A 27,595-nucleotide genomic window follows, 5' to 3' on the forward strand; every position below is an offset into this window, starting at 1 on the left:
AGTAGTGTCTCTATCATAAATATTTGTATCTAATGTAGTTCATCACCGAGATTTGAATTTATTAATATTTTTTTAATAGTGGACAATTATTTTCAAACGGAAAGAGTAATTTTTCATTTATCAGTTTGAGTCGGCAAAGAATCAACAGAGTCACCCGAGAGTATGGTTCCCGAATGCTTTAGAATGTGTCCAAACATAGAAATTTGCAAACTTGAACTATAACTATGATATTGTAAACTACAAGTTCCTCTGGACTGATCCTCCGTGAACAATGTTTTAGAGAAGTCCTAAAATCAACTTGATAAATAATATTTCATCGAATTCATGCATTCTTACATTATGTGTAGAGATCAGAAACTGATCTGCATTAACATATACTACAAACATACACAACATAACAACTATAGCTTCCACATTCCCACAACATTTACACTTATTTCTTATGTGGGATAAGGCGAAGTAAAACACCTGTCTCCGGTGACGGGTAAACATACAATATTTTTTTGGGAGTGACTTTCTCCAGTCGGAAATTTGTAACAATGTTATGTATAAACACCAGAATTTCAAATCGAGCGTACTCTTTCCCGGGACACATTCGACGTCCTCCACCAAAAGGCACGAAAGTGTATGGAGCAATTCGATTCCCTTCAAATCTCGACGGATCAAATTTTTCTGGATCAGGAAAGTATTCGGGATTCTTGTGTGTTGTACAGGCCGTCCAATGTGTCTACATATCAAAGCAAGTACAGTTGAACCTCGATGAAGTAATAATCAATAAAGTAACAACATTTTGGACACAAGGTATATTTACTTCCGATAAAGTAATAAACTCGTTGAAGTAATATTTTTTCTTGGTCCCAACCATATTAATTTAAAGAGGTTTAACTGTAATCGATATAAATTGATCAATGATTGTATTGCCTAATTCAAATATGAATTGTGTCCAATTGTGTAAAATACCTTGGTTCCCTTTTGAATGGTGAAACCAGCAAAGTCGAAATCAGTTATAGCCTCTCTAAATGCACCTTTACGATCTGAATCCAACCTTAGAGATTCACAGACCACATTCCAAGAGTATTTCATTTTCTGAATGTCTTCCCAATTCAACAATTCCTTTTCTTTCTTCGATTTTGCTATTTCCATTTGTTCTGCAAGTTCATATGTTAAAAGCTTTGAGAATTCGAGCCTTACTAAGGCAGATGTTATAAGTTTATGTTGATGTAGTACCTCTGTAAACCTCGTTGTAGATATGTGGAAGTTCAGCTAGATACTTGAAGACAGAGGTTGCAGAAGTGCTTGTGCTCTCATAACTAGCGAGAAGCAAGCCAACAATGTTGTTGCAGATCTCCTTTGGTCTCATAAAATTCCCATTTTCATCGGTCACCAGCAGCAATCGAGACAGAAAGTCTTGACCAGCTACCGAGTTTTCATTAGTACTGTAATTCTTCAACAACATTGCATCTCTCTTCTCTGTAATGATCTTCATAAGTTCCTCCCGTAGCAATTTTCCATCCTTAATAGCTCTATTATATGCAGTACCGGGCAGATCAAGTGGGACAGAATAGATTCCATTAGCAACTGAACCAAAGTGTTTGGCTAGCTTTGTCAGATGCTCAGAATCAACAATATTCATAAACAATTTACACGATAGATCGAATGTGTACTTCCTTAAAAGCACGCGAGTGTTTACTACTTCTCTACTAGCCCAATCAGACTCCACTTGCTCTCGTGCCATGAAATCCATTGTTGAAATGTACTCTTTCAAAACTTCAGGCTTCAGAATAGAATGCAAAGAACTTAACAACACAGCTGTGATCTCGTCCACAGACGCTACCTCATCAGTGAAGTCCGGATAATATAATGGCCTTTTCACAAACATTGGCCACCAGGACCTCACTAGTTTGTTCTCATTGGTGAAGAGAATCTTGTTTCCCTCTGCACCGCAGAAGACAGCCATTTTTTCTCCGAATAGATTGGTTTCGAATACTTTTGGCGAGTATTTTTTCATTCTTTCATCGACAAATTTCTGAGGACCTAACAGAGCATACCAGATGGATTCTCCAACAAGAGGCCATCCCCTTGATCCCGGGGGGAAAGTTATGTTCGAGCATCCATTCTTCGGTTTTCGCGAGATAAAGAACACGAAAATGATCGATATAGGAAGGATTAGTAATGCAAATAGGTAAGGATTCATGATCACAAACGCATCCATAGCTAGATATATGACTTTTTTTATTTGACTATCAACTGTATGTAGTTCACCAGATAGATAGCAATACAACACAAACACCAACACCGACACCAAGGGAGATGGTTGGCTCAATCGGTTGTTGGAGCATACCAGTATCCCATATTGCATGGGCATTTTTGTGCGATATTTATGTTGCAACAATTTATTATATTAAGTATACTGTAATAAACGATTGTCTCATATATAATACAAAAATTCGCAAAATGGTTCCGATGATAACCATATTATTTGAGATTAATTGTGAGATTTTAATTTTTAAAAAGAATAGAAAGAAGAGACTCTTAACAATTTTAACAGTCGCTAGAAATCAATTAAAACAAGAATTTATTGTTCCTCAAATTCGAACTTAAAGCTGATATAAAAATTTGTCCCAGGTGCTCTAAAAAGTCAATGCATCTCTGTAATGCAATATTTTGCCGACACTAAAATAATTGCAACATGCCAGATATATCAGGTTACTTGTTAAGTTAAAATAATGAGAGAGATTTTAAATTGGCATAGTATGCAATTGGGTGCAGTTGAATAAACCCATTGCATTAGACAGGCATATATTTGAATATTAATATTTCATATTTATTGACTAAAATTGCAATCATGTTACAAGTTTGTGTCATGGGGTAAGATTACATATCAAATTAGTATTTTTAAATAATTGTGTCCAGTATTACAGATTTCGGAAATCGGAATTATTCGGTTGAGGTACCGATTTACGATTTATCGGACGATTTTTAAAAAATCGGATGATTTATCGGTGATTTATCGGAAATCGGTCAAATCGGACAAATATTTTCGATCGATTTTTGAGTGATTTATCGGCGATTTTTGAAAAATCGGCCGATTTCTATAACAGAGATTGTGTCTTATAATTAATGCATTAAGTCAACAGTTCTTGATAAACACTTTTAATAGTATATTAGGAAAAGTCAAAAGTATAATAGTACTTAGTATAATATCTTAATATTTTATTATATTAATAATTTAAATGGTGATCATATTTTTTTTATTTTATCTGATAAACTGATTTATATTTGAAATATGTAATTTTATTTATATCTTAAAAGTATCAGTACAAATTTTAATTTAATATGTTATTAGCGAAATTCAGACGCTCGTAATCCTAGTATATGTTTTTAATATTTAGATGATGCTAACTATTTGATCTTTAAGTTTATAGTTAAGACACAATCCATGTTATACAAACTTTTAATAATGTTTGTAGGTAAATAAGTACGAAATAATCAAAAGGTCCAAACCTTTGTAATTTAAAATAAACAATATAGTTAATATAAATATTTAAATACATATTAGATTTATTATTATTTATTATTTTAAATATAATAGTACAGTAAATATAAATATATATTAGATCTTTTTGATTTAACTACATGTATGTATACCAGTAGGAACCGTATGTACAATCGGAGGAACGAATCGTGCCAATATCTGTCAATGAGGCACATTAAACTATCCAATGACAGTGGGTCCCAAAGGGACATGTCCTGAAAGCACATGTCTAACAGGTGTCTGACTCTCATCAGATACTACGATCTGTGCGTTAGGGTTAGGCGCCTGCTGGTGAACCCCATCAGATCCAGCGATCTGTGCGTTGGGATCAGCCGATGTGTTCATCGCATTGTTTACAGTGTTATTCTCCATGAATCTGTTACTCAACAAGCTAGCAAACATAGATGTTTTAGTCACAAATAACAAATACAATAGCTTTAAGATTGTGAACCACAATCTGCGACTAATACATATAGAATTATGCGAATAACCGAAAGACAACAAAAAGTATATTAACGAGAAGTTCTCGAGTACAGTCGTATAACTGTCACCTTAAAACTATTACGTCACTCACCGTATATGTGAGTCATTAGCCTCCCAGGATAAAATGAGAAAATAATAAAATTACACGAACAACACCTTCGGCGAACTTGAACGGAGCAAGAAACTATCACTGTAACATTCCTTTGAAGCTGGAAGAACCTTTATGACCTCCTAGCAACCCATTTTGATGTCACATACTCTCGTGCCATCGTATCCATCACTGGAATGTACTCTTTGATAATCTCCAACTTCAGAATATCATGTAAATTAGTCATCAACACAGCTGCAATTTTATCTGTAAAAGCATCCGCAAACTTAGAGGAATATAAGGGTTTTCTGGTGGGCATTGGCCACCAGGACTTGACAGGTTTGTTCTCATTCGTGAAGAGAACCATGTTTCCATCTGGTCCGTAGAAGACAACCATTTTTCTCCAAACATAGCGCTATGAAATACATATGGTGAGTATTTTTCCATTATTTTCTTGATAAATTTTTGAGGACCTAATAAAATATACTGGATAGATTCTCCAACTAGTGGCCATCCCTTTGATTCCGGGGGAAAATCCATATCTGGGCATCCATTCTTCGGTTTTCGTGAGATGAAGAAAAAAAATACGAGTGATATAAGAAGAATCATAAATGGAATTATACATAGATTCATGATCTCGACTTCATCCATAGTTGGATACATAACTTGATTTATCAACTATAACATGCATAGAGGGTTCAACTTAGGAATACAATCGGGGATACGAAAGCTAATTATACGAGCAACTAAATGTTACTACAATTGGCGATTAATACAAATAACATAAGTGCGTGTGTGCGAATAATAAATTAATAAACTGCGAACAATAAACAAAAGGATATGAAGGAGATGTTCTGGAGTTTAGTCGTATAACAGTCTCCTTAAAGCTATTACGACCCTCACCGTATGTGCGAGTCGTTAGCCTCCCAGGATAAAATGAGAAGATGGCGGTGTTGCATGAACAACGCCTTCAGAGAACTGGAACGGAGCAAGACACTATCACCAGAACAGAGAGAGGGTAGGGTTTGTGTTTAGGAGGCGGCTGTGTTTTGTATATCGAATGAATTCCTAACCTTAAGCCTACTACAATATTATATAGGCTCGAGGAAATGTGCGCGCTACTCCACGCTTAATTAATTAAACCACGTTAATTAATCAATCGGTTAATAAATCAAATCCGTAACTAAATCTGATTATTGTTACGTCAAATCAATTATAATAATCCGTAGTCAAAATGAATTAAAATTATTAAAGCCCAAGCCCTGTGGAAATTAAATTAGCAAAACTAGTCATTGATTATTCGGGCCAATTTTCTGCTACATTCGTGCCCGCACGTCGCACACGTGGGAAAGCTCGAAGGCTTCGCTAGCCTCAGATTGTCCCTCGAAAGCCCATGATTTACACCCCCCTGCGCGCGCACGTATGTGCATGAGCAATACATACGTAACACATTTGACCACTACATAAGTGTTTTGCTACATAAAGCTATGTATTCTCCTTTACAAAATCAATGTGGGACTTTATTTTCTTCCACAAATTTCCACTTCTAAGAGACCAACTTTGGATGACCATATATCATCCATCTCTTAGTCATCTTGAGTGATTAAAAGTGCCTCAGAAAGCTCTCTCGTAGGAGAATGCATTCCAAGTGTCACTCATTGCACGCACGCAACATTCGTCAACTCAAAATATGGCTCAAATTGACTTGACAATGTGGGACAACAACCCACATTTTCCAACAATCTCCCACATGGATGAGATTGATGTTTTAGTAGCACACACCAGATAGACAGACACGGAGGTTGACTTGGTGATATTTTCTTCGATCATATATAGCATATAATAAGTAGAGAATGCTCCTTGAACCTTCGCTCGAATAAGCATACCGACTTTACTGGTAGGCTGCATACGTGCTTGTCCTTGAACTGTTCGACCGTTTGTGTAAACGATGATATACTTCTCACTATATTGTTCTAACTCGTTCAGTTCTCATAAGTATGTCCATTTTGGCCATGAAACATCGACCTAGTTCTGCAAGAATTTCTAAGGAATTGTGCCTCTTTGAAGTGGGCCCACTTCTCTCCCATATAGGTGATCTTTATCTTATAGAGTAACACGCGTTTAATCAATTGAATTCCATGTGTTCATTCCTGAACTCCATGTATTCGTCAAAAGATTATTAAAAGCTCAAAAGCTTAACCTCGTACCATACGGGTATCACTGTTTCCTCATCATAGGAACAAACCAGGGGTTTCCCCCACATTGATTTGGTCATCATGATTTAGTTGGCCCATTGAACCAAGTTCTTGGGATCTCCAATCAGCATTGGTTGCGTATCCTCCATGACGCTGTTAAGAAACAGGCTTAAGGCCCATCCTTCTTGATGATTTCTCAACCACTTCTCTTGATAACTCTTTGGTTAGCAGATCCGCGATATTATCTTTAGATGGTATAGTCAATAGTGATAATTCCGGTTGAGATCAATTGTCTAGTAGAATTGTGTCATCTGTATGTGATGAGACTTTTCATTATACATCATGCTCTGTGCTTTATCAATAGTGGATTGACAGTCACAGTGTATCCCTGTTGCAGTTACAGGATTTGGCCATCTTGGAATATGCTCTAAAAATTGGCGTAGATATTCAGCCTCTTCGGCGTAATTATCTAGTGCCATAAACTCAGCTTCCATCGTGGAATGTGTTATCACAGTTTTTTTTGAGGATTTCCATGAAATTGACGCTCCAGCTAGTGTAAACACATAGCCACTCATAGACTTTAGAGCCTTCTTTCTAGATATCCAGTTCGTATCAGTATATCCCTCTAATACTATTGGATATCCGTCATAGTGCGGTCCCTAGTCTCGAGTTCCTCTCAAGTACCTCAGTACCCTTATAATCGCTTTCCATTGATCAGCTCTCAGATTACTCGTAAACCTACCCAACTTGCTGATTGAGTATGCAATGTCTGGTCTGGTACAACTCAGCAGGTACATCAAACTCCCAATTATCCTCGAGTATTCCAACTGGAAAACTGCTACACCTTTATTCTTGGATAGATGTAAATTCATGTCCACATGTGTCCTAGCTTTCTCAAAGTCATTATTAAGAAACTTCTCAAGGATCTTGTCAACATAATGAGGTTGACTCAATGCATGCAAGTCCCTATGATGTTCTAGAAATTTAGATTCCTAGAATCACGTTTGCTAGTCCCATATCTTTCATGTCAAATCTTACCTTTAACATGTCCTTTGTAGATTTGATCACTTTATCATTGCTTCTGGAAATAATTAGATCGTCTACATACAATGTCATCATGACAAAACTATTATCATTGTCCTTGACATAACTGCTCTCGTTATCTTTGTAATAGGAAAACTATCACATTCATTGATCTTGAAGCCATTTGCCAGCACGACCTCATCAAATTTATCATGCCATTTCGTAGGCGCTTGCTTCAAGCCATATAATGACTTCACTAGTCTACAGACTTTCCTCTCTTGTCTAGGGAAAATGAAACCTTCAGGTTGTTTCATATAGATAATCTCATCTATATCTCCATTTAGGAAAACTGTTTTCACATCCATTTGATGTGCTGCTAAATATTATATTGCAGTGATAGCAAACATCATCCTTATAGACTTTATTCTCATTATTGTAGAATATGTGTCAAAGTAATCAAGACCTTTCTGTTGCTTGTACCCTTTAATTACAAGTCCTGCCTTGTACTTGTCGATAGTACCATCAGTTTTCAACTTCTTTTTGAAAACCCATTTATTGTCTTACGGTTTACAACCGTTTGGAAAAATAACTAATTTCTAAGTATGATTCTGTAGAATTGAATCAACTTCATTTTAATGGCCTCTTTCCACATGGGACCATCGGGTGAGGTAACCGCTTCCTTATAGGTTTTCGGGTCACCTTCCTCGAGCAAATAGGTCTTGAAGTCAGACCCATAGGATTTTTCCGTATGTTATCTTTTGCTCCTTCTCACTACCCCCATATTCTCGTCCTCACTTTCTTCATTCTCATTATTTTCATCTAATGACTCATGATCTCATTTAGACGTTGTAGGCGGTTCGTTTCCTGGATTACAAGGAAATGTCGTCTCAAAAAATGAGGCATTCTTAGATTCCATAATCGTATTCTTCTGAATGTCAAAAATCATGGAATCATACACGAAAAACCGATATACAGTGATATGTGGTGGATATCCGATGAATATACAATCCAAAACGTTTGGACCAATATTTACCTTCTTAGGTGTTGGGATCAGTACCTTTACCAGACACCCCCACACTTTCAGGTGTTGGTAACTTGGTTTCTATTTCTTCCACATTCCATAAGACTTACATACTTATTCTTGTGTATGGTAATATTTAAAATATTATTTGCGCTTAAGATGGCTTCCCCCCACATCGACTTCGGAAGTCCAGAGGTTAGCAACATCGCATTCATCATCTCTTTTAGAGTGCGATTCTTCCTCTCAGCCACTCTATTTGACTGATGGGAGTATGGTGCAGTGACCTCATGGATTATACCATATTGTGAACATAATTCCCCAAAGGGTTCAACATATTCACCTCCACGAGCACTTCGTATCGTTTTGATTTTCTCATATTGTTGTGTCTCAACTTCTTCCTTATAGATTTTAAATTTATTTATAGATTCGTCTTTGCTTTTCAGCAAATATACATAGCAGTATATTGTATAGTCATCCATGAATGTAATAAAATACTTGTTTCCTCCTCTTGTTGGAAAGAATTTTAAATCACATACATCGTTATATATTAGGTCTAGCACTTTGGTGTTTCTTTCCACACATTTAAATGATGATCTTGTTAATTTTGCCTCAACACAAGTATGACACTTATGTTTTTAATCATTTATTAATTTTGGTATATATTCTTTTACACTTAACCTTCATAAAGCGTCATAATTAACATGTCCTATTCTAGCATTCCATAAATTAGGAGACTCAAGCAAGTAAGTAGAAGAATTCTTCATTTCATTATCATCCTTAATGGACATAACATTGAGCTTAAAAAGCCCATCGGTTACATAGCCCTTGCCTACAAATATACCACTCTTAGACAAAATAACTTTATCTGACTCGATTACAATACAAAATCCGTGCTTATTCAACAAAGAACCAGAAACAAGGTTTTTGAGAATATCAGGCACATACAATATATTCTTTAAAGTAAGATTCTTCCCAGAGGTCATCTTCAGAATCACCCTGCCTTCCCCTTCAATGGTAGAAGTCCCTGAGTTCCCCATGTAAACCTTCTCACTAGCATCGGAAGCTCTGAGGCTAGAGAAAATCGCCTTGTCTGAGCAAACATGCCTAGTAGCACCGGTATCAATCCACCACTCACGCGGATTAGAGCCGACCGGGTTCACTTCAGAGACCGTATAACATAGGTCTATGTCACCCATCTCCTTGGAGATATGATCAACTATGTTTGTTTCTTTCTTCTTGTTGGCCTTTTTGGGCTTCATGCAATCAGAAGACCTATGACCTACTTTATCACAGTTGTAGCACTTCTCTTGAAATTTCGACTTTGAAATCTCTCCTTTGGGTGCCAGTTTTTCCCCTTTACTAGAAGTGGTCTTCTTGGGCTTGGAGATTTCAAAATGCCCCACCATATTTTCCTTCTCAGTAGCAACATTCATTTTCTTCTCAGATCCTCTGTTATCTTCTTCAATACAAAGTCTGAGAATCAGATCCCCATGGTCATCGCCTTTCGCTTTTTCTTAATGTAATTCTTGAACATTTTCCATGCAGGTGGCAGCTTTTCAATTATAACAGAACCTTGAAAAGATTCACTAATGATCATTCCCTCAACATAAATTTCATGAATGATTACATGCAGTTCTTGCATCTGACTGACCACAATCTTAGAATCTGCCATCTTATAGTCAAGAAAGTGGCCAACAATCCACTTCTTTGCCTTATTATCCTCGATTTTATACTAATGGTCAAGTGACACCCATAAGGCCTTAGCTGTTGGCTTCGAGCTATACACGTTATACAACGAGTCCGCCAGGCAGTTCAACATATAATTCTGACATATGTAGTTGTAGTGCTTCCAAGTATCTACATCATACAAAGTCAACGCGTTGCTCTCGCCAATGAGCAATGGCACCTCTTCCTTCAAGAAGCGATCCAGATGCAACATAGATAGATAAAAGTGCATCTTTTTCTACCAACATAGTCCGTTGAACTTCTCGAATTTATCAGCGTGTGCAGCAGACACAATTGGCATAACAGGTGCAACAGGCACCGCATGTGTGACAAATAGTATGTGCTTCTGTACTACATGTGTATGTACACCAATAGGCACCACATGTATAATCAGTGGAACGAATCCTGCCAACGTCTGTCCAAGAGGCACACTAAACTGTCCAATGACAGTGTGTCCCAGAGGCACATATCCCGAAGGCACATGTCCAATAGGTGTGTGACCCCCATCAGATACTACGATCTGTGCGTTAGGGTTAGGCGCCTACTGGTGAAGCCCATCAGATCCAGTAATCTGTGCGTTGGGATCAGTCGCCGTGTTCATCGTATTGTTCACAGTGTTATTGTCCATAGATCTGTTACTCAAGAAAAAGAGGCAGAGATAAATGTATTAGTTATAGATAATAAATAATAACAGCTTTAAGATTGTTACTACAATATGCGATTAATACAAATAATATAAGTGCGTGTGTGCGAATAACAGAGTAATAAACTGCGAAAAATAAAAAAAAGGATATGAAGGAGATGTTCTCTAGTCCAGTCATCTAACTGTCTCCTTAAAGCTATTACGGCCCTCACCGTATGTGCGAGTCTTTAGCCTCCCAGGATAAAATGAGAAGACGACGGTGTTGCACGAACAACGCCTTCGATGAACTAAAACGGAGCATGAAACTATCACTGGAACAGAGAGAGGGTACGGTTTGTGTTTAGGAGGCGGCTGTGTTTTGTATATCAAATGAATACCTAACCTTAACCCTAATATTATATTATATAGGCTCAAAGAAATGTGTGAGCTACTCCACGCGTAATTAATTAGACCACGTTATATCAATCGGTTAATAAATCAAATTCGTAATTGAATCTAATTATTATTACGTCAAATCAACTATAATAATCTGTAGTGAAAATGAATTAAAATTATTAAAGCCCACGCCGAGTTGAAATTAAATTAGCAAAACTAGTCTGTGATTATTCGGGCCAATTTTCTGCTACATTCGTGTCGGCACGTCACACACGTGGGCAAGCTCTAAGGCTTTGCTAGCCTCGGATTATCCCTCGAAAGCACATGATTTGCACCCCCTGCGCGCGCACGTAGATGTTGGAGCAATACATTAGTAACACATTTAAACACTACATAAGTGTTTTTCTATATAAAGCTACCTATGCTCCTTTGCAAAATCAATGTGGGACTTTCTTGTCTTCCACAAATTTCCACTACTAAGAGACCAACTTTGGATGATCATATCTCATCCATCCCTTAGTCATTTTGAGTGATTCAAAGTGTCTTGGAAAGCTCTTTCGGAGGAAAACGCATTCCCAATGTCACTCGTTGCGCGCAAGCAACATTCGTTCACTCAAAATATGGCTCAAATTTACTTGATAATGTGGGACTACAACCCACATTTTCCAACACTAAATGAGCTGAACATGCCAGATCAAACACAAACGTAATAGTGTAAGATTGAGTATGATTACATAACTTGTCAATTTTAGTATTGCCAATATGTATTAGGAAATTTCGTATTGCAATGTCTTTAGTCTGAGGCCAAGAGATCATATCTCAATAAATGTGACCATAAATTGTAAATATACTTATAGCAATGGTTCCTAAATTTAGACTATAAGCAAATGCATACTCAAATACCATTTTAGAAAATATTCTAGTTTCTGATTTCTTCTAACCCAATATTCCGATAGCATAATGTACCGGAAAGTTCATTGGAAAATGATTTGTTATGTATATTTAGTTAATATAAAACAATATTTAAGAAGAAAAATGAAGAACTTGTCAAATTTTAACACATCTGTTGAAATATTTTTAACATAAGAGAACGCTGATAGAATATATATTTGTTTATATTTTAGTTGATATTTATTTCCATATTAATTATATTTTGCATTTAATTGGGCTAAATTGTAAAAAGAATTAGATTTTAATATTTTATTGTAGGAGGTAAGAAATTATAAATTAGAAAGGATTGAAGCTAAATTAGAAGAAAATTCGAATTAATTGGGCTACACGTGCAAGACTTATTGTTTGGGCCGTAACTTGAGTTCTGCTCATCAGATTTGGGCATTCAACAGCCCACGCGAAGATAAAGAAATTATCTTTATATAAAGAATGGTCCATACTTCAAAATCTTTTTGGATCATCCCAGTAATAGCAAGGAAAAGTCAGCTACGAATTTTGACTTTAGAATCCTATTCAATTTTGGAAAATCTTGTTTATTCCTAGAAATAATAAAAAAATACTTTTTATATTAGGTATATATTATTAGAGACATAGAGATACATATAGTCATTGTGGTAGCCACCAAGGAGAGAAGAAGACTTCAAGGAGAAAATTGTGTGCTAGAGAATTTTGACATAGGGATTTCTCTTTTACATATTTACTTTATATTGTATTATCACCTCTCTATGATTTATATGTACTTATTCATGACTATGGTGGGCTAAACCATTTTTGTTGGAGGGCTGTTTTGAAACCGTAAACCTTATGACAATATTATACTTATATGTTCGTCAATAATTTTAGAGATGCTTGAATTAACATTAGTATGTGGTCATCCATATTCGTTATGTGATTGTTGCCTCTAAAAATTCAATTAATCTTTATATGTGGTGATGGAATTATTTCTATTAGTCCATAATTCGTATTAACTTTTCCATGTGATCATGGGGTTATTTGAATAGAAAAATTTATTTCTATGTGGTAATGAAAATTTTTCTATAAGTATTTAGCATAATAAGGATAGAGTTCAAGATTTGTATGTTATGGGTTTAGTGGTGGATTTACATGCTTTCCATCTTTCTCCAGTTGCGTGCACACCAAATTTTCATTAAGTTATATTTAGTTTAGTTAAAAACAAAAATCAAACCAAATAAAATTCTTAATTTTTACTCAAGATAAAAGCAAGAAGCAAACCCTTGATCCTTGGCGCTAACGATACCCTTACTTATTCTACATTACATTCGACACAAAAGGGTCTAAGTTGAGTCACATCAATTTTTGGCGCCACGCCGTCGGGGAGTGAATTTGCTTTACTTTTATTTTGTGTTAGTTTCTTTTAGTTAGTGAGGTTTAAACCTTTCGTGTTTGCAGGTACATGGTCAATACCCACACTTCTGGTGAACATTCCTGAACCGTTGAAGACAATCCTAAGAAGCTCTTTCGGAAGAAGAGTGAGAATTCAAGTGAGCAAGTAGACAAAGAAAGTAAAAGAAAAATTGTATTAGCTGATATGGCAATATTATGAACACTTCATGATGATGTCGCTATCTCGATTGTTAATTTTGGCCATTCATGTATGGTCTATCCGAATCCTGCAACTGGGAAAAGTGGAAGCTTTGAGATTAAACAAAATTTAATCATAAGGTTACCTATCTTTCATGATCTTCTAACTGAGTAACCTAATCAACATTTCTCTAGGTTTGTGACTATTGTGGAAAACATGGGGTCAGATTTGGTGGATCCTCAAATTTTAAAGATGAAGGCACTCCTTTTTTCTCTTGATGAAGCAATTTTGGACTGGCTAAAGGAATTTCCTATGGGTATATTACTTCTTGAGAGAAGCTAGCCCAGGAAATTTTACAGAATTTCTATCCAACAAATCGTGTAATGAACATGAAAATTCAAATAGCTGGACTTCTCAGAATGCTACTGAATCTTATGCTGAATATTATGCGATATTTTAAAAGTTGGAAAAGATATGTCCTCAACATGGTTTCTCTAAAGGGAGTCTGTTGCATTTCTTTTACCGAGGTCTTCTTGAAGGTAAAAAGAGACATTTGAATTCTGCCGCACAAGGTGCTTTTATGGATTTATCTCATGATGCTGCTGAGAAACTTATTGCTAAGGGAGTTGCAAATGAACTTCAATATGAGAGTCACGCAATGTCAAGTGTAACTCAAGGATCTGGTTCTGATCAAAGGCTGTCAAAGATTAAGGAGAACATTGAGAAGCTGAGCGCATTAATGTTGAGTAGTAAAACACCAAAGGCTCAAGTTTTTGAACTTTGTTTAACTCCCAGACACTTCACTGATGCATGTCCTACATTGATGAATCCTTCTTATGCGGATGTTAATGTTGTCAGATTTTCCAATCAAAGTGCAAATCAGTTCTCGAACACTTATAAATCAAGATGGAGGGATCACCCCAATCTGAGGTATGGAAACATTAGAATTGCATTGAATGGATTTCAGTTCCAAAATACTTCTACACCTCATCATTTTCAGCAAAGGGGATAAGGTTCCCGAAACATGGGTGGTGACAACAATATTGAAAAAATATTGTCTAAATTGGTTGATGGGCAAATGGAGATGCAAAAATAATGCACTGCAAATTCTCAAGACATTAAAGAGGTGCAGAAGCAACTTGGGGATATGATCAAGAAGATAAATAAAGAGCATGAGCCTAGACGATTTCCTGGAACTATACATCCAAATATGAAATTTGAGCATGCAAACATCATTACCACCAAAAGTGGTAGGAATGTCATCCCGACTCGAAAGGTACCGGAAAATGAAGTGGATATGCATGGAGTAGAGAGAGATCCAACAATTGAGAAAGCTTCGCACAATAAAAAAGTTGAAGAAAGTAACGATTTACAAGCTCATGAGATTGTGCATAAGAAAAAGAATGAAGCTGAGAGTGAGCACAAACAGTTGGAGGAGCAAACTTCACTAAAATCTACTGGTAAATCTTTTAACTCTTCAAATCCAGTTATTACTAATAGTCACTTCTATTATGTTCCTTTTTCAGCTAGGTTGGTTCAGACAAAGAAGAGTGCATTAGAGACAAATATTTTAGAGACCTTTCGCAAACTGCATATAAATTTGCCTCTACTAGAATGCATTTAGAATCTACCAGCGTATGCCAAGTTATTGAAATACTTGTGTACTAAACGAAGGAGGCTGAAGGGAAGAGAGGTTGTTGAGATGAAAGAAAATATATCTGTAGTTTTGCAAGGAAAATTGCCAACCAAATGTAAGGATCTCGGGGGTTTTACTATTCCTTGCACCATTGGTAACTTTAAATTTAAAAACGCTTTACTTGATTTGGTTGTCAATTAATGTTATGCCATATAGTCTTTATGAAATTGTGTACTAAAATTGAACTTAAAACAGACGGTGTTACGATTTTATTAGCTGACAGATCTCACGTTTACCCGAAAGGTCTTTTGGAGGATATTATTGTACAGGTTGGTAGATTTCAATATCTAGTTGATTTCTATATCTTGGAAATGGGTGAAGCCCCTAATGCACAATTGATTCTTAGGAGACCATTCACGTGCACTACTCGGACAAGGATTGATGTGACGAGTGGATAGCTTAGTATGGACTTTGATAATGAAACTATAAAGTTCAACATATTCGAGATGATGAGGTATCCCATGGAAAACGAGATGTGCTATGCATTGAGCACAACGGGAGATATTGCACAAAAGTGCTTCGAGTTGATGAAAGAAGATGAACTAGAGACATTAATTTCACATGACATTGGTATTGACAAGGAAGGGAATTTCGAAGTCATTATCGAGGGTTCAGGTATTTATACCGATAAGATGATGGAGCATTGCAAGGCTCTATATGAAACGGATTATGTCAAAGATGTGACGAACTTGGTACTACCTTTTAATTACACTCAAAATCAGTTGTCGTCAATTGTTCAAGCACCTGGACTAGAACTAAAACCATTGCCTTCTCATCTCAAATACGCGTTTCTAGGGAACGAAGAGACATTGCATATCATAATTTTCTCAAAGCTCACATCTGAATAAGAAAATTTGTGGGTCTTCTCATGGAGTTATGTTTTACTAAACTTTTACTCCCCGTTTCATTTAATATTATGTGTCAAGTTTTAACTATTAATCCAACTGACTAGACTTTGACCGATAATTAAGACAAATTCATGAATTATTTTAAAAAATTGAAAAATATATTTTTAATGATATAAGTTTTGAATCTTATTTAATTATATATTAAATATAATTTTCGGTTAAAATATGATAAAATTTACCATAGACTAGTCAAAATAAGACATCTAATATTAGGGGTGAGCATAAAAATCCGAAACCGGATTTATCCATATTTCCGGTCCGGTATCTGATTTTAAAAATCCGATAATTAGGATATTCGAATAATTCAGACCGTATATCAGATCTAATTTTATTATATAGATTCAGATCACAACTTTTCATAAAATCGGATATCCGGATCTGGTCAATTTTTTACTTTTTTTTAATAAAAAATAAATTATTTATATAAATACATGATGGATTATATTTATATTAGATATTTTTAAAAAAATTAGTGACATTATGATTATTTCTCTCTAAAACTTTCAAAATTTCAGGTTAATCTCTAATTGACTCATCATTCCTTCATTATTATCATCAACAAATTTGATATAAGTGTGTAATATCAATATTAACAAGTTTACATTGACCATGCTTGCAAATTTGACATAAGTGATTGTAAAAAATATTAATTTATGTTTGATGAGTATTCTAAAAAGTATATAACAACAAATTTAATATAAGTGTGCAATAAAAAATATATTATATTAATCATGTTCGCTAATTTACAATTGATATTTATATTAAATTAATTTACGTGTCAGCATTTTTTCCAAATAATAATATGATGACAAAAGTATAGTTTAATGCATCATTAGTTTCACAAATCGAATATTTGTTACTTATCCCGTAAATCGTAATTTTCTTAAAAAATAGAAGTTTTGATTGGATACGGATAATCCGATTTTCGGTCCGATTTAATCGAATATCCGAATAATCGAATATCCGGTTAAATCAGATCCATATACGAAATATAATTTTAGCGATCCGAAAAACCGGATATTCAGTTTGAATTTTAAAATCAGACCGCATATCCGATTTTGCTCATCTAATCTAATATAACATGGATGGAATACTATTTTATGAATTTTTTAATGGCATCAGTCAGATTCTGGGATTATACTGAGTACTGTTTTTTGGTATCTTATTATTTTTTTTAAATAAGTACTTGTGGCATAAGTAATGCAGTATCATGCAAAATAATAAGCCTGGTGCAGCAGTTCACATTGTCATGGCGGCGGCTGACATGATTGGAGAGCACTTTAGTATTTATGTTTATTGTCCTTGATAGCAGCACGATAAAAAGAACATGTGAGGTGACATTCTATTTTGAATCAAACAATGCTTATCTTTCTAATCAGGAAATTATCTCTACTGTCTCTCCTTCTATTATTATTGTTTGTGCAACATGCTTTTCTTTTCATCTTTAAAAAGTGATAAGTACATAAATATATTTAAAATTATATTTTTTTGGATAAATTTACTTATAATTAACTAAAGTTTTTACTAAATTAAATTTCAAAAATTAATCATTAAATATAATTATCTTAACTAATAAATTTTAAATTACTGAAACATTTTAAACACACACGCACACAGATATATATATATATATATACACACACACATTTATATGATTAAATAGATGAAAAAAGTAAAAAAAAATAATAATTCAAGACGGGGGCGTTTACGTAACGTCTCGTCTCTTAAATTTTCTCATTCAGTCCGCAAGGGTTGGCTCAATTGGTTAAACAGGGGATAACTACCCTCTTGGCCACATGTTCGAATCCCACGGTAGGAGAATTTACGATAATGCCTCTCAGAGCCTGTCGCTTAAATGTTGTAGGGTTTATCCAATGCGCACCCGAAGTATAGCGGCTGCGGGTTAAAAAAAAACTTCTCAAATTCTATTTTTCTAATATTTCCAAATTTTTGAGTTAATAAATATCAAAAACTACAATTACTTTATTAACTCCCAAATATATTATCATCATTCGTAATATTCTCCTAAAATTCCTAAAACTTCTCCGATTAAGATTTTTACAATTGTTAACGTAAACATGATTAAGAAGTTATGTAGTTTAAATTTTAATTGAGAAATTATTAATTAACAAATTACGTAATGTAAAAAGGAAGTAAACAATCTTATATATACATAAGTGTCAATTGTTTTGACTTCAAAAACAAAGAACATATTTTAGTTAAATTTTTTATTATAATTTTAAACTTAATTTTACATGTTATTATTTTAAGTTTATGCTAATTATCTGATTGATTTATGATTTCTTTTTTAGAAGTGATTGGTTTATGATTTTAGAGCGTAATATTTTGTTTAAGAAAGAAGTGTGGAGGTAGAAAGTAGGAGACTTAGAGGTTCATTTTGTACTATTTAATTATAAAGTATGGTAGTGGACATTTAAATTTAAGTAATTTTGATGTAGTTTCAAGATAGTGCTAATCACAATACACAAAAGACAAGTATACGAATATAAATAGTAAGAAACGAAATATAAAAATGAGACCTCCAGCAAAATTAGTAACAGATAATAATAATAAAAGTTATAAATCTAAAATAATAGCAACTCTATTAATTTATTTTATAGTAGAAAATAAAGAAACAAAACAAATGTGTAAGAAAAAAATTAGCTCATAACAAGATAATTTAGGTCTCCAATAATAATTTTTAAACCCAATCTTTATATATTATTTTATAATTTATAAAAACACAAAAAGGAGGGAAAGAGAAAGAAAGTGGATATATTATTCTAATATAAAATGTAAGCTAAGAGTTATGTACAATTGAAGAGCATCTAAGAGTCTCTTGGAGTTCAAATTTTAGCATCAATCTCTATTTTTGAATTTAAAAGCCCATTCGAATAAATTGTTAGTCCGGGCTCGGGTTTAACTTTTTTGAACCGTATTCGGCTCCTTATATTATAACGAATCGTGCGGGTTTTGAAACGGCCCGATTCGGGTCAAATTAATCGGGTTTCCGTACGAACCGGGCTGAACCGATGTTTCAAACCCGCACGACTGTCCAGCTCAAATTACACGAAAGACAAGTATAACGATCAAAAGACCTATACCTTTATATATTAATGCATTTTTAAATCTGCAATAACTTCCAATTTCAAGTTTGAGTTGACAGAGACTAAACAGAATGCTTTAGAATGTGTCCAAACATAAAATTTCAAGTTCCTCTGGGACTATCCTCCGTGTACTTATGGGGATTACATGCATATATTTTTATTTGTTAAAAGTTGATACAAATGACCAGCACTATTTCTTATGGGGCACTAAACGAAGTAAAACATCTTTGGTTGGTGATGAGTAAACACACAGTATTTTCTTGGCACTAACTTTCTCCAGCGTGAAATTTGTAACAATGTTGTGCAAAAATACGAGAATTTCAAGTCGGGCATACTCTTTTCCGGCACACATTCTAGGTCCTCCGCCAAAAGGCACAAAAGTGTATGGAGCAATTCGATTTCCTTCGAATCTCGACGGATCAAATTTTTCAGGATCAGGAAAGTATTCGGGATTCCTGTGCGTTGTATGTGACGTCCAATATGCCTGCAAATCAAAACAAGTTAAAGTTATAAATATACTCAAAGAACGCGATTTTTATAACTACAGAACATTGTTTTCGGAAGTAGAGAGTTTGGTTTTCATAATCCTCTGGTTCTTGATTGAGCAGAATGTGTTAAGTAAGTGTATGATACCTTCATTCCCTTTGGAATGGTGAAACCAGCAAAGTTGAAATCTGTTATAGCCTCTCGAAAAGCACCAGGACCAATTGGAAGCAATCTCAGAGCTTCACAAACCACATTCCAGGAGTACTTCATTTTCTGAACGTCTTGCCATTTCAACAATTCATTTTCTTTCTTCGATTTTGCTATTTCCATTTGTTCTGCAAGTTCTTATGTCAGTAGCTTGAGAAATCGAGCCTTAACATTAGCAGGTGTGTCGATAAAACCATAGCAAAAGGTATAAATTAATTTACATTTTAGTAGTACCTTTGTAAACCTCGTTGTAGATATGAGGAAGCTCAGCTAGATACTTCAAGACAAATGTTATAGCATTGCCAGAGGTCTCGTAACTAGCCAGAAGCAAGCCGATAATGTTGTTGCATATGTGCTTTGCGCTCAGATACTTCCCATTTTCATCAGTTATCAGAAGCAATCGAGACAGCAAATCTTGACCTATTACGGATCTCTCCATCAGCATTGCATTTCTCCTCTCTGTAATGATCTTTATAAGTTCCTCTCGGAGTAATTTCCCACTCTGAATAGCCCTATTATAAGCAGTCCCGGGCAGTTCTAGTGGGACAGAATAGGTTCCATTAGCAACAGGAACAAAGTGCTTGGCTAGCGTTGTAACACGCTCATCATCAACAACATTCATCAAAAATCTACATCCCAAATTGAACGCGTATTCCTTTGAAGCTGGAAGAACCTTTACGACCTCCTTAGCAGCCCATTTTGATGTCACATGCTCTCGTGCCATCGTATCCATCACTGGAATGTACTCTTTGATAACGTCCATCTTAAGAATATCATGTAAAAAAGTCATCAACACAGCTGCAATTTCATCTGTAGAAGCATCCGCAAACTCAGAGGAATATAAGGGCTTTCTGGTGGACATTGGCCACCAAGACCTGACTAGTTTGTTCTCATTCGTGAAGAGAACCTTGTTCCCCTCTGGTCCGCAGAAGACAGCCATTTTTTCTCCAAACAGCGCGCTTTGGAATACATATGGTGAGTATTTTTCCATTCTTTTCTTGATAAATTTTTGAGGACCTGATAGAACATACTGGATGGATTCTCCAACCAGTGGCCATCCCTTTGATCCCGGGGGAAAGCATCCATTCTTTGGTTTTCGCGAGATCAAGAAAACCAAAACGAGTGATATAAGAAGAGTCATCAATGAAATTGTACATAGATTCATGATCTCTACTGCATTCATAGCTGGATACATAACTTGATTCATCAACTGCAACATACACAGAGGATTCAGCTTAGCAATACAACCGGGGATACAAAAGCTAATTATACGAGCAACTAAATGAGCTGAACTTGCTTAATCAAACACAAACGTAAACGTGTAAGATTGAGTATGATTACACAACTTGTCAATTTTAGCATTGCCAATATGCATTAGGAAATTTCGTATTGCACTGTCTTTAGTATGAGGCCAAGAGTTCATATCTCAATAAATGTGACCATAAATTGTTAATATACTTATAGCAATGGTTCCTAAATCTAGACTATAAGCAAATGCATACTCAAATACCATTTTAAAAAACATTCTAGTTTCTGATTTCTTTTAAGCCAATTCTCCGATAGCCTAGTGTACCAGAAAGTTCATAGGAAAATGATTTGTTATGTACATTTAGTGAACATAAACCAACATTTAAGAAGAAAAATGAAGAATTTGTCGAATTTTAACACATCGGTTGAAATATGTTTAACGTAAGAGGACGTAAGGGAAGTTTAGAGATATTTTTTTATCGACAAAGACATGGAATGTTGAAATATGTTTAACATAAGAAGACGTAAGGGAAGTTTAGAGATAATTTTTATCGATAAAGACATGGAATTAGAAGAAATTCTTACAGGCAAGTTAATCTTAAAACAACTGAATAAAAGTGCTTTATTAATCAATAGTAATACATTTCACAGAGATCAGAACTCAATCTGCAATAAAAATTAGGGAAAACAAGTAAAAACAAAAATCAAACTGAAGCGCAGAACTGCAGAGCTAGTTATATTTGATGGGGAATGAGGCGAACTGGGAGACCTTCCATTGGGACAGGGGAAGCATGGAATACTATCTTTTCTTGAGGATTTAGTTTCTCCAATTTGAATCTGGTAACTATGTTGTACATAAACACTAGTATTTCAAGTCGAGCGTACTCTTTTCCAGGACACATTCTTGGTCCTCCTCCAAAAGGCACAAAAGTGTATGGAGCAGGTCCGCTCCCTTGGAATCTTGATGGATCAAATGTTTCTGGATCCGCAAAGTATTTAGGATTTTTGTGTGTTGTATGCACCATCCAAAATGTCTGCAAACAAGAATGCGAGATTTGTTAGTACATACATTTCAATAATTTCATTACATGATTGAAGTTGTACTAGATTAGTCATGAAATGTACAGAGTGGTGTTCTGGTAGAACCCCTCTGCTACCACGCATTTTGAAACATCGTAAATGATTTAAGTAGCTATGATTGGAGGTCATTTATGAGTTCGAATGAATATACATACCTTCCATCCTTTGGGAATGGTAAAACCAGCAAAGGTAAAATCAGTGACGGCCTCTCTGAATGCACCTTGACCAGGAGGTGCCAGCCTCAGAGATTCGCATGCTACATTCCACGAGTATTTCATCTTCTGAACATCTTCCCACTTCAACAGCTCTCCTGCTTCTTTTGTTTTTGCTATTTCCATTTGTTCTGTACGATAATTGTAACCACAAAACGCTTATTAATCATCATGCCTAGAGGACAGAAGCAGAGAAACAAATTATTTGTAAACATTCAGATAATGTACCTTCATAAACCTTTTCATAAATATGTGGAAGCTCAGCAAGATACTTCAACACGAAGGTCACAGCCGTGCTTGTGGTCTCATAGCTTGCGACTAGCAAGCCAATAATGTTGTTGGAGATCTCCATTTCACTCATGCATTCCCCATTTTCATCAGTCACCAGCAGCATTCGAGACAATAGATCACGAGCTGTTGCTTCTGATTCATTCTCCAACATCTCCTTTTTCCTCTCGGTGATGATCTTCATAAGCTCCTTACGAACTAACCTTCCTCCCTTAATAGCTCCATTATAAGCAGTACCAGGCAAATCAATTGGAACAGAGAACATTCCAGAAGTAACAAGAGTAAAGTGCTTGGCTAGCCTTGTAACATGCTCAGCATCAACAATGCTCATAAATATTTTACATGCTAGATCAAATGTGTACTTTTTTGACATTGGAAACACCTTAACTATTTCATTACCAGCCCATTCAGAATCTACATGCTCTCGCGCCATTGAGTCCATCACTGGTATGTACTGCTTTAGAGCCTCTGGCTTGAGAATGTCATGCATGAAACTACGCTTAAGAGCTGAAACTTCCTTCAAAGAAGACTCGACAAACTCAGGAAAAAGCAAGGCCTTTTTCATGGACTGTGGCCACCAAGAAGTAAGTAGTTTACTTTCATTGGTAAACAGAAATTTATTTCCTTGAGCTCCACAGAACACAGCCATTTTTTCTCCTAGTAGCGACGTTTGAAACACATCCGGAGAGTACTTTTTTGTTCTCTCTTTCACAAATTCTTGAGGACCTGATAAAGCAAACTTGATACTTTCACCAACTAATGGCCATCCACTTGATCCTGGAGGAACATTTACATTTGAGTCCTCAGCATTCGGTTTTCGCAAAATCAAGAAAAGAGACAGGGAAACAGGAATGATGAGTAATGACAACAGATATGGGAGGGAGCTGATGACTAGTGTTTCCATTGCTTAATACTTCAGTTTCTTGATTTGTATGCAGAAGGAAATAAGATAGTATGAAGCTCTGTGTTTCTATGCTAGATCATATTAATTCTGTTGGTATATATACAGAAACCAAATACAAAGGATTAGTAAAGAAGTAAAACAAAATAAGGTATCACTGTGTAGATTCTTTAGTCTAGTTTTTAGCATGGTGAATCATGACAGAATAAGGAATATCTTAAATTATTGCTTTCATTTAGAAGTGTTTGAACCCTCTGTCTTGAATCAAATAGTTGTACTCTTTTTTGGTCAATCTTGATTCTTCAAATTGGTTACATTCTCAAGCTGGCATATTTTATGGCATATTCTCCAAATATTAGTTCTGTTTTTATTTTAAAATATCAAATTAATCAAATCTTAATTGATCATAGTTCACTTTCATAAATTATACTCCCTCCGTTCCAAATCTTAATATGTGACTTTTTAACTTTTAATGCATTTTGATGTAATCGAAAGATATAACTTCAATAAAATATATTTTTGATTTTTTATATTGTACTATAAAAATACAAACCTTATATTTTGTATACAAAGCAAAAAAATCGAAAATATATCATGCAGAAATATCTCTTTCGAGTACATCGAAATGCGTCAAAAAGTCAAAACGCCACATAAAATGGAACGTATGGAGTAGTTATTTCAACTTATCACTCATGTAACACTTACTAATTTGAAGTTATTAGGTGTATGATATTGTGTCAGGTGTCATGCGTAAACTTTAATTAATTTGAATCAAGAAAAGAAGAGGGTGAAGCAGTTCAACTAAAATTTCTTAATGCCCACCAACAATGTTATAAGTGCATTGCTAATTATTCATCCTGAGGATTCTTAATTCTGATACTACAAATTAAAAGAAGATGTTATTTTAAAAGATGGAAAGGGAAGATTTCACCTTCCCAATTACCACTAACAACACTAATACTAAACCATCCATCGACTCAAAGCCCTGGTGGAGTGTGACTCATTCTTCGTCGAGCTCGGAAAAATCAGAAAATAAAGAAGCTGAGGATTTGGAGAGCTGCATGGCAGTATCAAGGACATTTGGTTGCTGTGGGAGAAAGAGTTTCGAAGGTATCAGGGGTGGCGCCAAGGTAGGAAATGATGTAGATAACATGGACTTGTTATGGGAAGAATTTAACGAAGAGACGATGTGTAGAAGCTGTGGAATGTCTGCAGATGCAGATATGCCGTCGATGAGAATGGCAGGGCTAGGCTGCACTGCAGCCTTGAAGATGGTGAAAACAGGAGTTTGTAGGAAGCCAAGTGCAGGAGTGTTCATCAAGGCTTTGAAAATGCTACTTCTGCAGAACGATCGACCTCTCGTAAATAGGAGTACTTGGTGATTTCAATGGCATAATCTTGTTAATTAGTACTCTATCTGTCCCAACTATTTCTTTACGGTTTCCTTTTTAAGATGTCCATCCAAAAATAAACAATGAGTCCCACCACTTTCCCCACTTTTCCTCCCTTTTCACCTTATTTTTACGACCACTCTAAATGAGCGTAGGCCAATTGGTTGGCTACATTTGATGAATGCATACAGATCTCCAGTGATATTCATCTCCCGGCAAAACCAAACTGCCTAGAAACGTGAGTATACCACTATTTAGAAATATAATCGGAAATTATAGCTAATTTCACCGGAGCTAAACACCTTTCAAATTGAACAAATTTTACACAACTACTTTATATTATTTTATGAAATGGCGCCAAATCGGTAGCAAATGACCAAATCCGACCATTAGTATCAGTTTCTTCAGGATTCTTCCAAAAGTTCATAAGAAAGGTCCTTAATATAATTTTACGACGGAAATTCAGATAAACACCAGCGGATCATTGGTCTCCGATTCTCAGAAGAACATTATAGAAATAAGAGTTAGTTCTCTGCATTAGCTAGGAGCTAGCCATCAACTTGATAATAAAAACTACACACTTCTGCAGTTCCTGAGCTGAGCTAATGCTCCATCTTTATTAGCTACCCACTTCTACTGATACTCTGTTATTAGCAACCCTACTACTCCGAACTACTTACTACTAGTACTATGCTGCAATAGTCATTACATTCAGAAACAAATCTGATCATGTAGGTAAGACACTGAAACAATTACTCCCGTGAAATGTGATCACCAATTTGCTCATATTTCAAGGTGCATAAAAAATAAAGAAACACGCAGATTTCCAATTTTTATCATATTATGAGGCATTTTAATAATGTAATCACATTCCTTAAAATATTATAGTATCTTCACCTATGCATATCCAATTTTAGCCACGAGTTCTAGCATAAATAACCTTTATAAATAAGAGAAACCTCCTTTCAAGTGGTACTTGATTTCACTTATTTTTTGGTACTACCACCTTTTGGTTTCACTTTTATGATTCATGTTATAACTCTAACTCTAATAATATTATTATTATCCTTTTTTGATTCTTATATGACTTATAATTATATATATATATATATTATTTTTACCCGTTTTTCTTTATTAATAAATTTTTTAAGTGATACTTTGTTTTCACTTATTTTTTGGTTCTATCATCTTTTGTTTTTTTATTTTTTATGATTAGTGGTGTAACTCTAGGTGTAATATTTTTATCATTTTTGATTCATATATGACTTATAATTCTATATGTATTATTTTTACCCGTTTTTCTTTATTAATAAACGAAATATATTTACTTATTTTTTAGTTCCACCACCTTTGAGTTTCACCTTTTATAACTCGAAGTGTATTATTTTTATCCCTTTTTATTCCTATATGACTTATAATTGTATATATATTATTTTTATTCATTTTTAAATTTTTTGTAAGCCATAATTTTTTATTACTTTTATAGGTTTGAATCTTACTTTCAATTATATTTTAAAATAAATAAGTTCATAAATTGGCTCAACTAAATAGATTCCGAGAAATATAAACCACGGCCAAGTAAATATGCCATGTGTTTAAATTGAAATTTTTTAATTTAGAATTTTTTAATTTGTTGGTAGAATTCCATTTCAATAAAATGGTATGAATATTATAAAAGTTATATTTTGGTTTCACCATTAGAAAATAATAAAATTGTTCAAACCGTAATATGTTTACAATTCTATTTTCGTAGAACTCCGAATTATTTCTTGATAGGGTACTTGGTTTCATCTTAGTACGGTTATGCCGTATTTTGGTTTCACCCTATAGTTCTCTTTCATGTAGAGTTCTATGTTGTTTTTTAACAAAATATAGATTGAAATCATATTATAATTACGATATTTCTATTTTTCGTAGAATTCTATTTTATTTTTTATTAAAATAATAAAATGGAATCCTTTAAACAGTGTTATTATTAATTAATAAGGAAATTATTTTTAAGGGATACTTTGGTTTCACCTCTTTTCGGTTTTACGAACTTTTAGTTTCACCATTTTTTAAATCTTGCTAGAGCTGTAAATATACAGCTTTTATTCCTTTTTTACATATATGACTTATAATTATATATATAATACGTTACAAGATTATATTGTTTAAAAGAAGGTTATTCTTGTCCATCACCCGCGAATACGATAGCATATGTTCAATATGTACGCATAGTTCATAAAAGTACCGGCAGATCATTAAATCTCAGAAAGTCATGTTGTTGTATTTGTACAAAAGTAGTACGTAACTGATCCTCTTAATTATCTTCTTCATTTAGCCACCCAGTTTAACTGATCTAATTTATTAGTTAGTAGTTACTTCCTCGGTACCTCTGGGTAGTATACGTTTACTATTTGCATGTATTTCGAGTCTTTTATAAAATATAGTTTCATAATATTTTTTTCAATTTTTTTTTGGAATAAAAGTTTAAATCTAAAATTTTT

At 34.6% G+C, this 27,595-nt stretch overlaps 3 protein-coding genes across 3 annotated transcripts; all 3 read right to left on the reverse strand.

Moving 5' to 3' along the window:
• Positions 1-274: 274 nt before the first annotated feature.
• On the reverse strand, positions 275-2,423 carry LOC141672897 (beta-amyrin 6-beta-monooxygenase-like). The gene is made up of 3 exons (XM_074479591.1): positions 1,228-2,423; positions 961-1,148; positions 275-727 (listed from the first exon to the last, which is right to left on the reverse strand). Exons 1-3 carry the CDS (start codon positions 2,363-2,365, stop codon positions 434-436), a joined length of 1,620 nt encoding a protein of 539 aa, XP_074335692.1. The 5' UTR covers positions 2,366-2,423; the 3' UTR covers positions 275-433.
• Positions 2,424-19,345: 16,922 nt separating this feature from the next.
• Positions 19,346-21,233, reverse strand: LOC141670616 (beta-amyrin 6-beta-monooxygenase-like). Its single transcript, XM_074476550.1, has 3 exons — positions 20,221-21,233; positions 19,927-20,114; positions 19,346-19,777 (listed from the first exon to the last, which is right to left on the reverse strand). The coding sequence occupies exons 1-3, from the start codon at positions 21,203-21,205 to the stop codon at positions 19,484-19,486; spliced, it is 1,467 nt and encodes a 488-aa protein (XP_074332651.1). The 5' UTR covers positions 21,206-21,233; the 3' UTR covers positions 19,346-19,483.
• Positions 21,234-21,921: 688 nt separating this feature from the next.
• LOC141673337 (beta-amyrin 6-beta-monooxygenase-like) lies at positions 21,922-23,718 on the reverse strand. Its single transcript, XM_074480071.1, has 3 exons — positions 22,755-23,718; positions 22,470-22,657; positions 21,922-22,268 (listed from the first exon to the last, which is right to left on the reverse strand). The coding sequence occupies exons 1-3, from the start codon at positions 23,716-23,718 to the stop codon at positions 21,969-21,971; spliced, it is 1,452 nt and encodes a 483-aa protein (XP_074336172.1). The 3' UTR covers positions 21,922-21,968.
• Between the last annotated feature and the right edge of the window lie 3,877 nt (positions 23,719-27,595).

The sequence above is a fragment of the Apium graveolens genome, chromosome 7 (assembly GCF_009905375.1).
Source record: "Apium graveolens cultivar Ventura chromosome 7, ASM990537v1, whole genome shotgun sequence".
NCBI lineage: Eukaryota > Viridiplantae > Streptophyta > Magnoliopsida > Apiales > Apiaceae > Apium > Apium graveolens.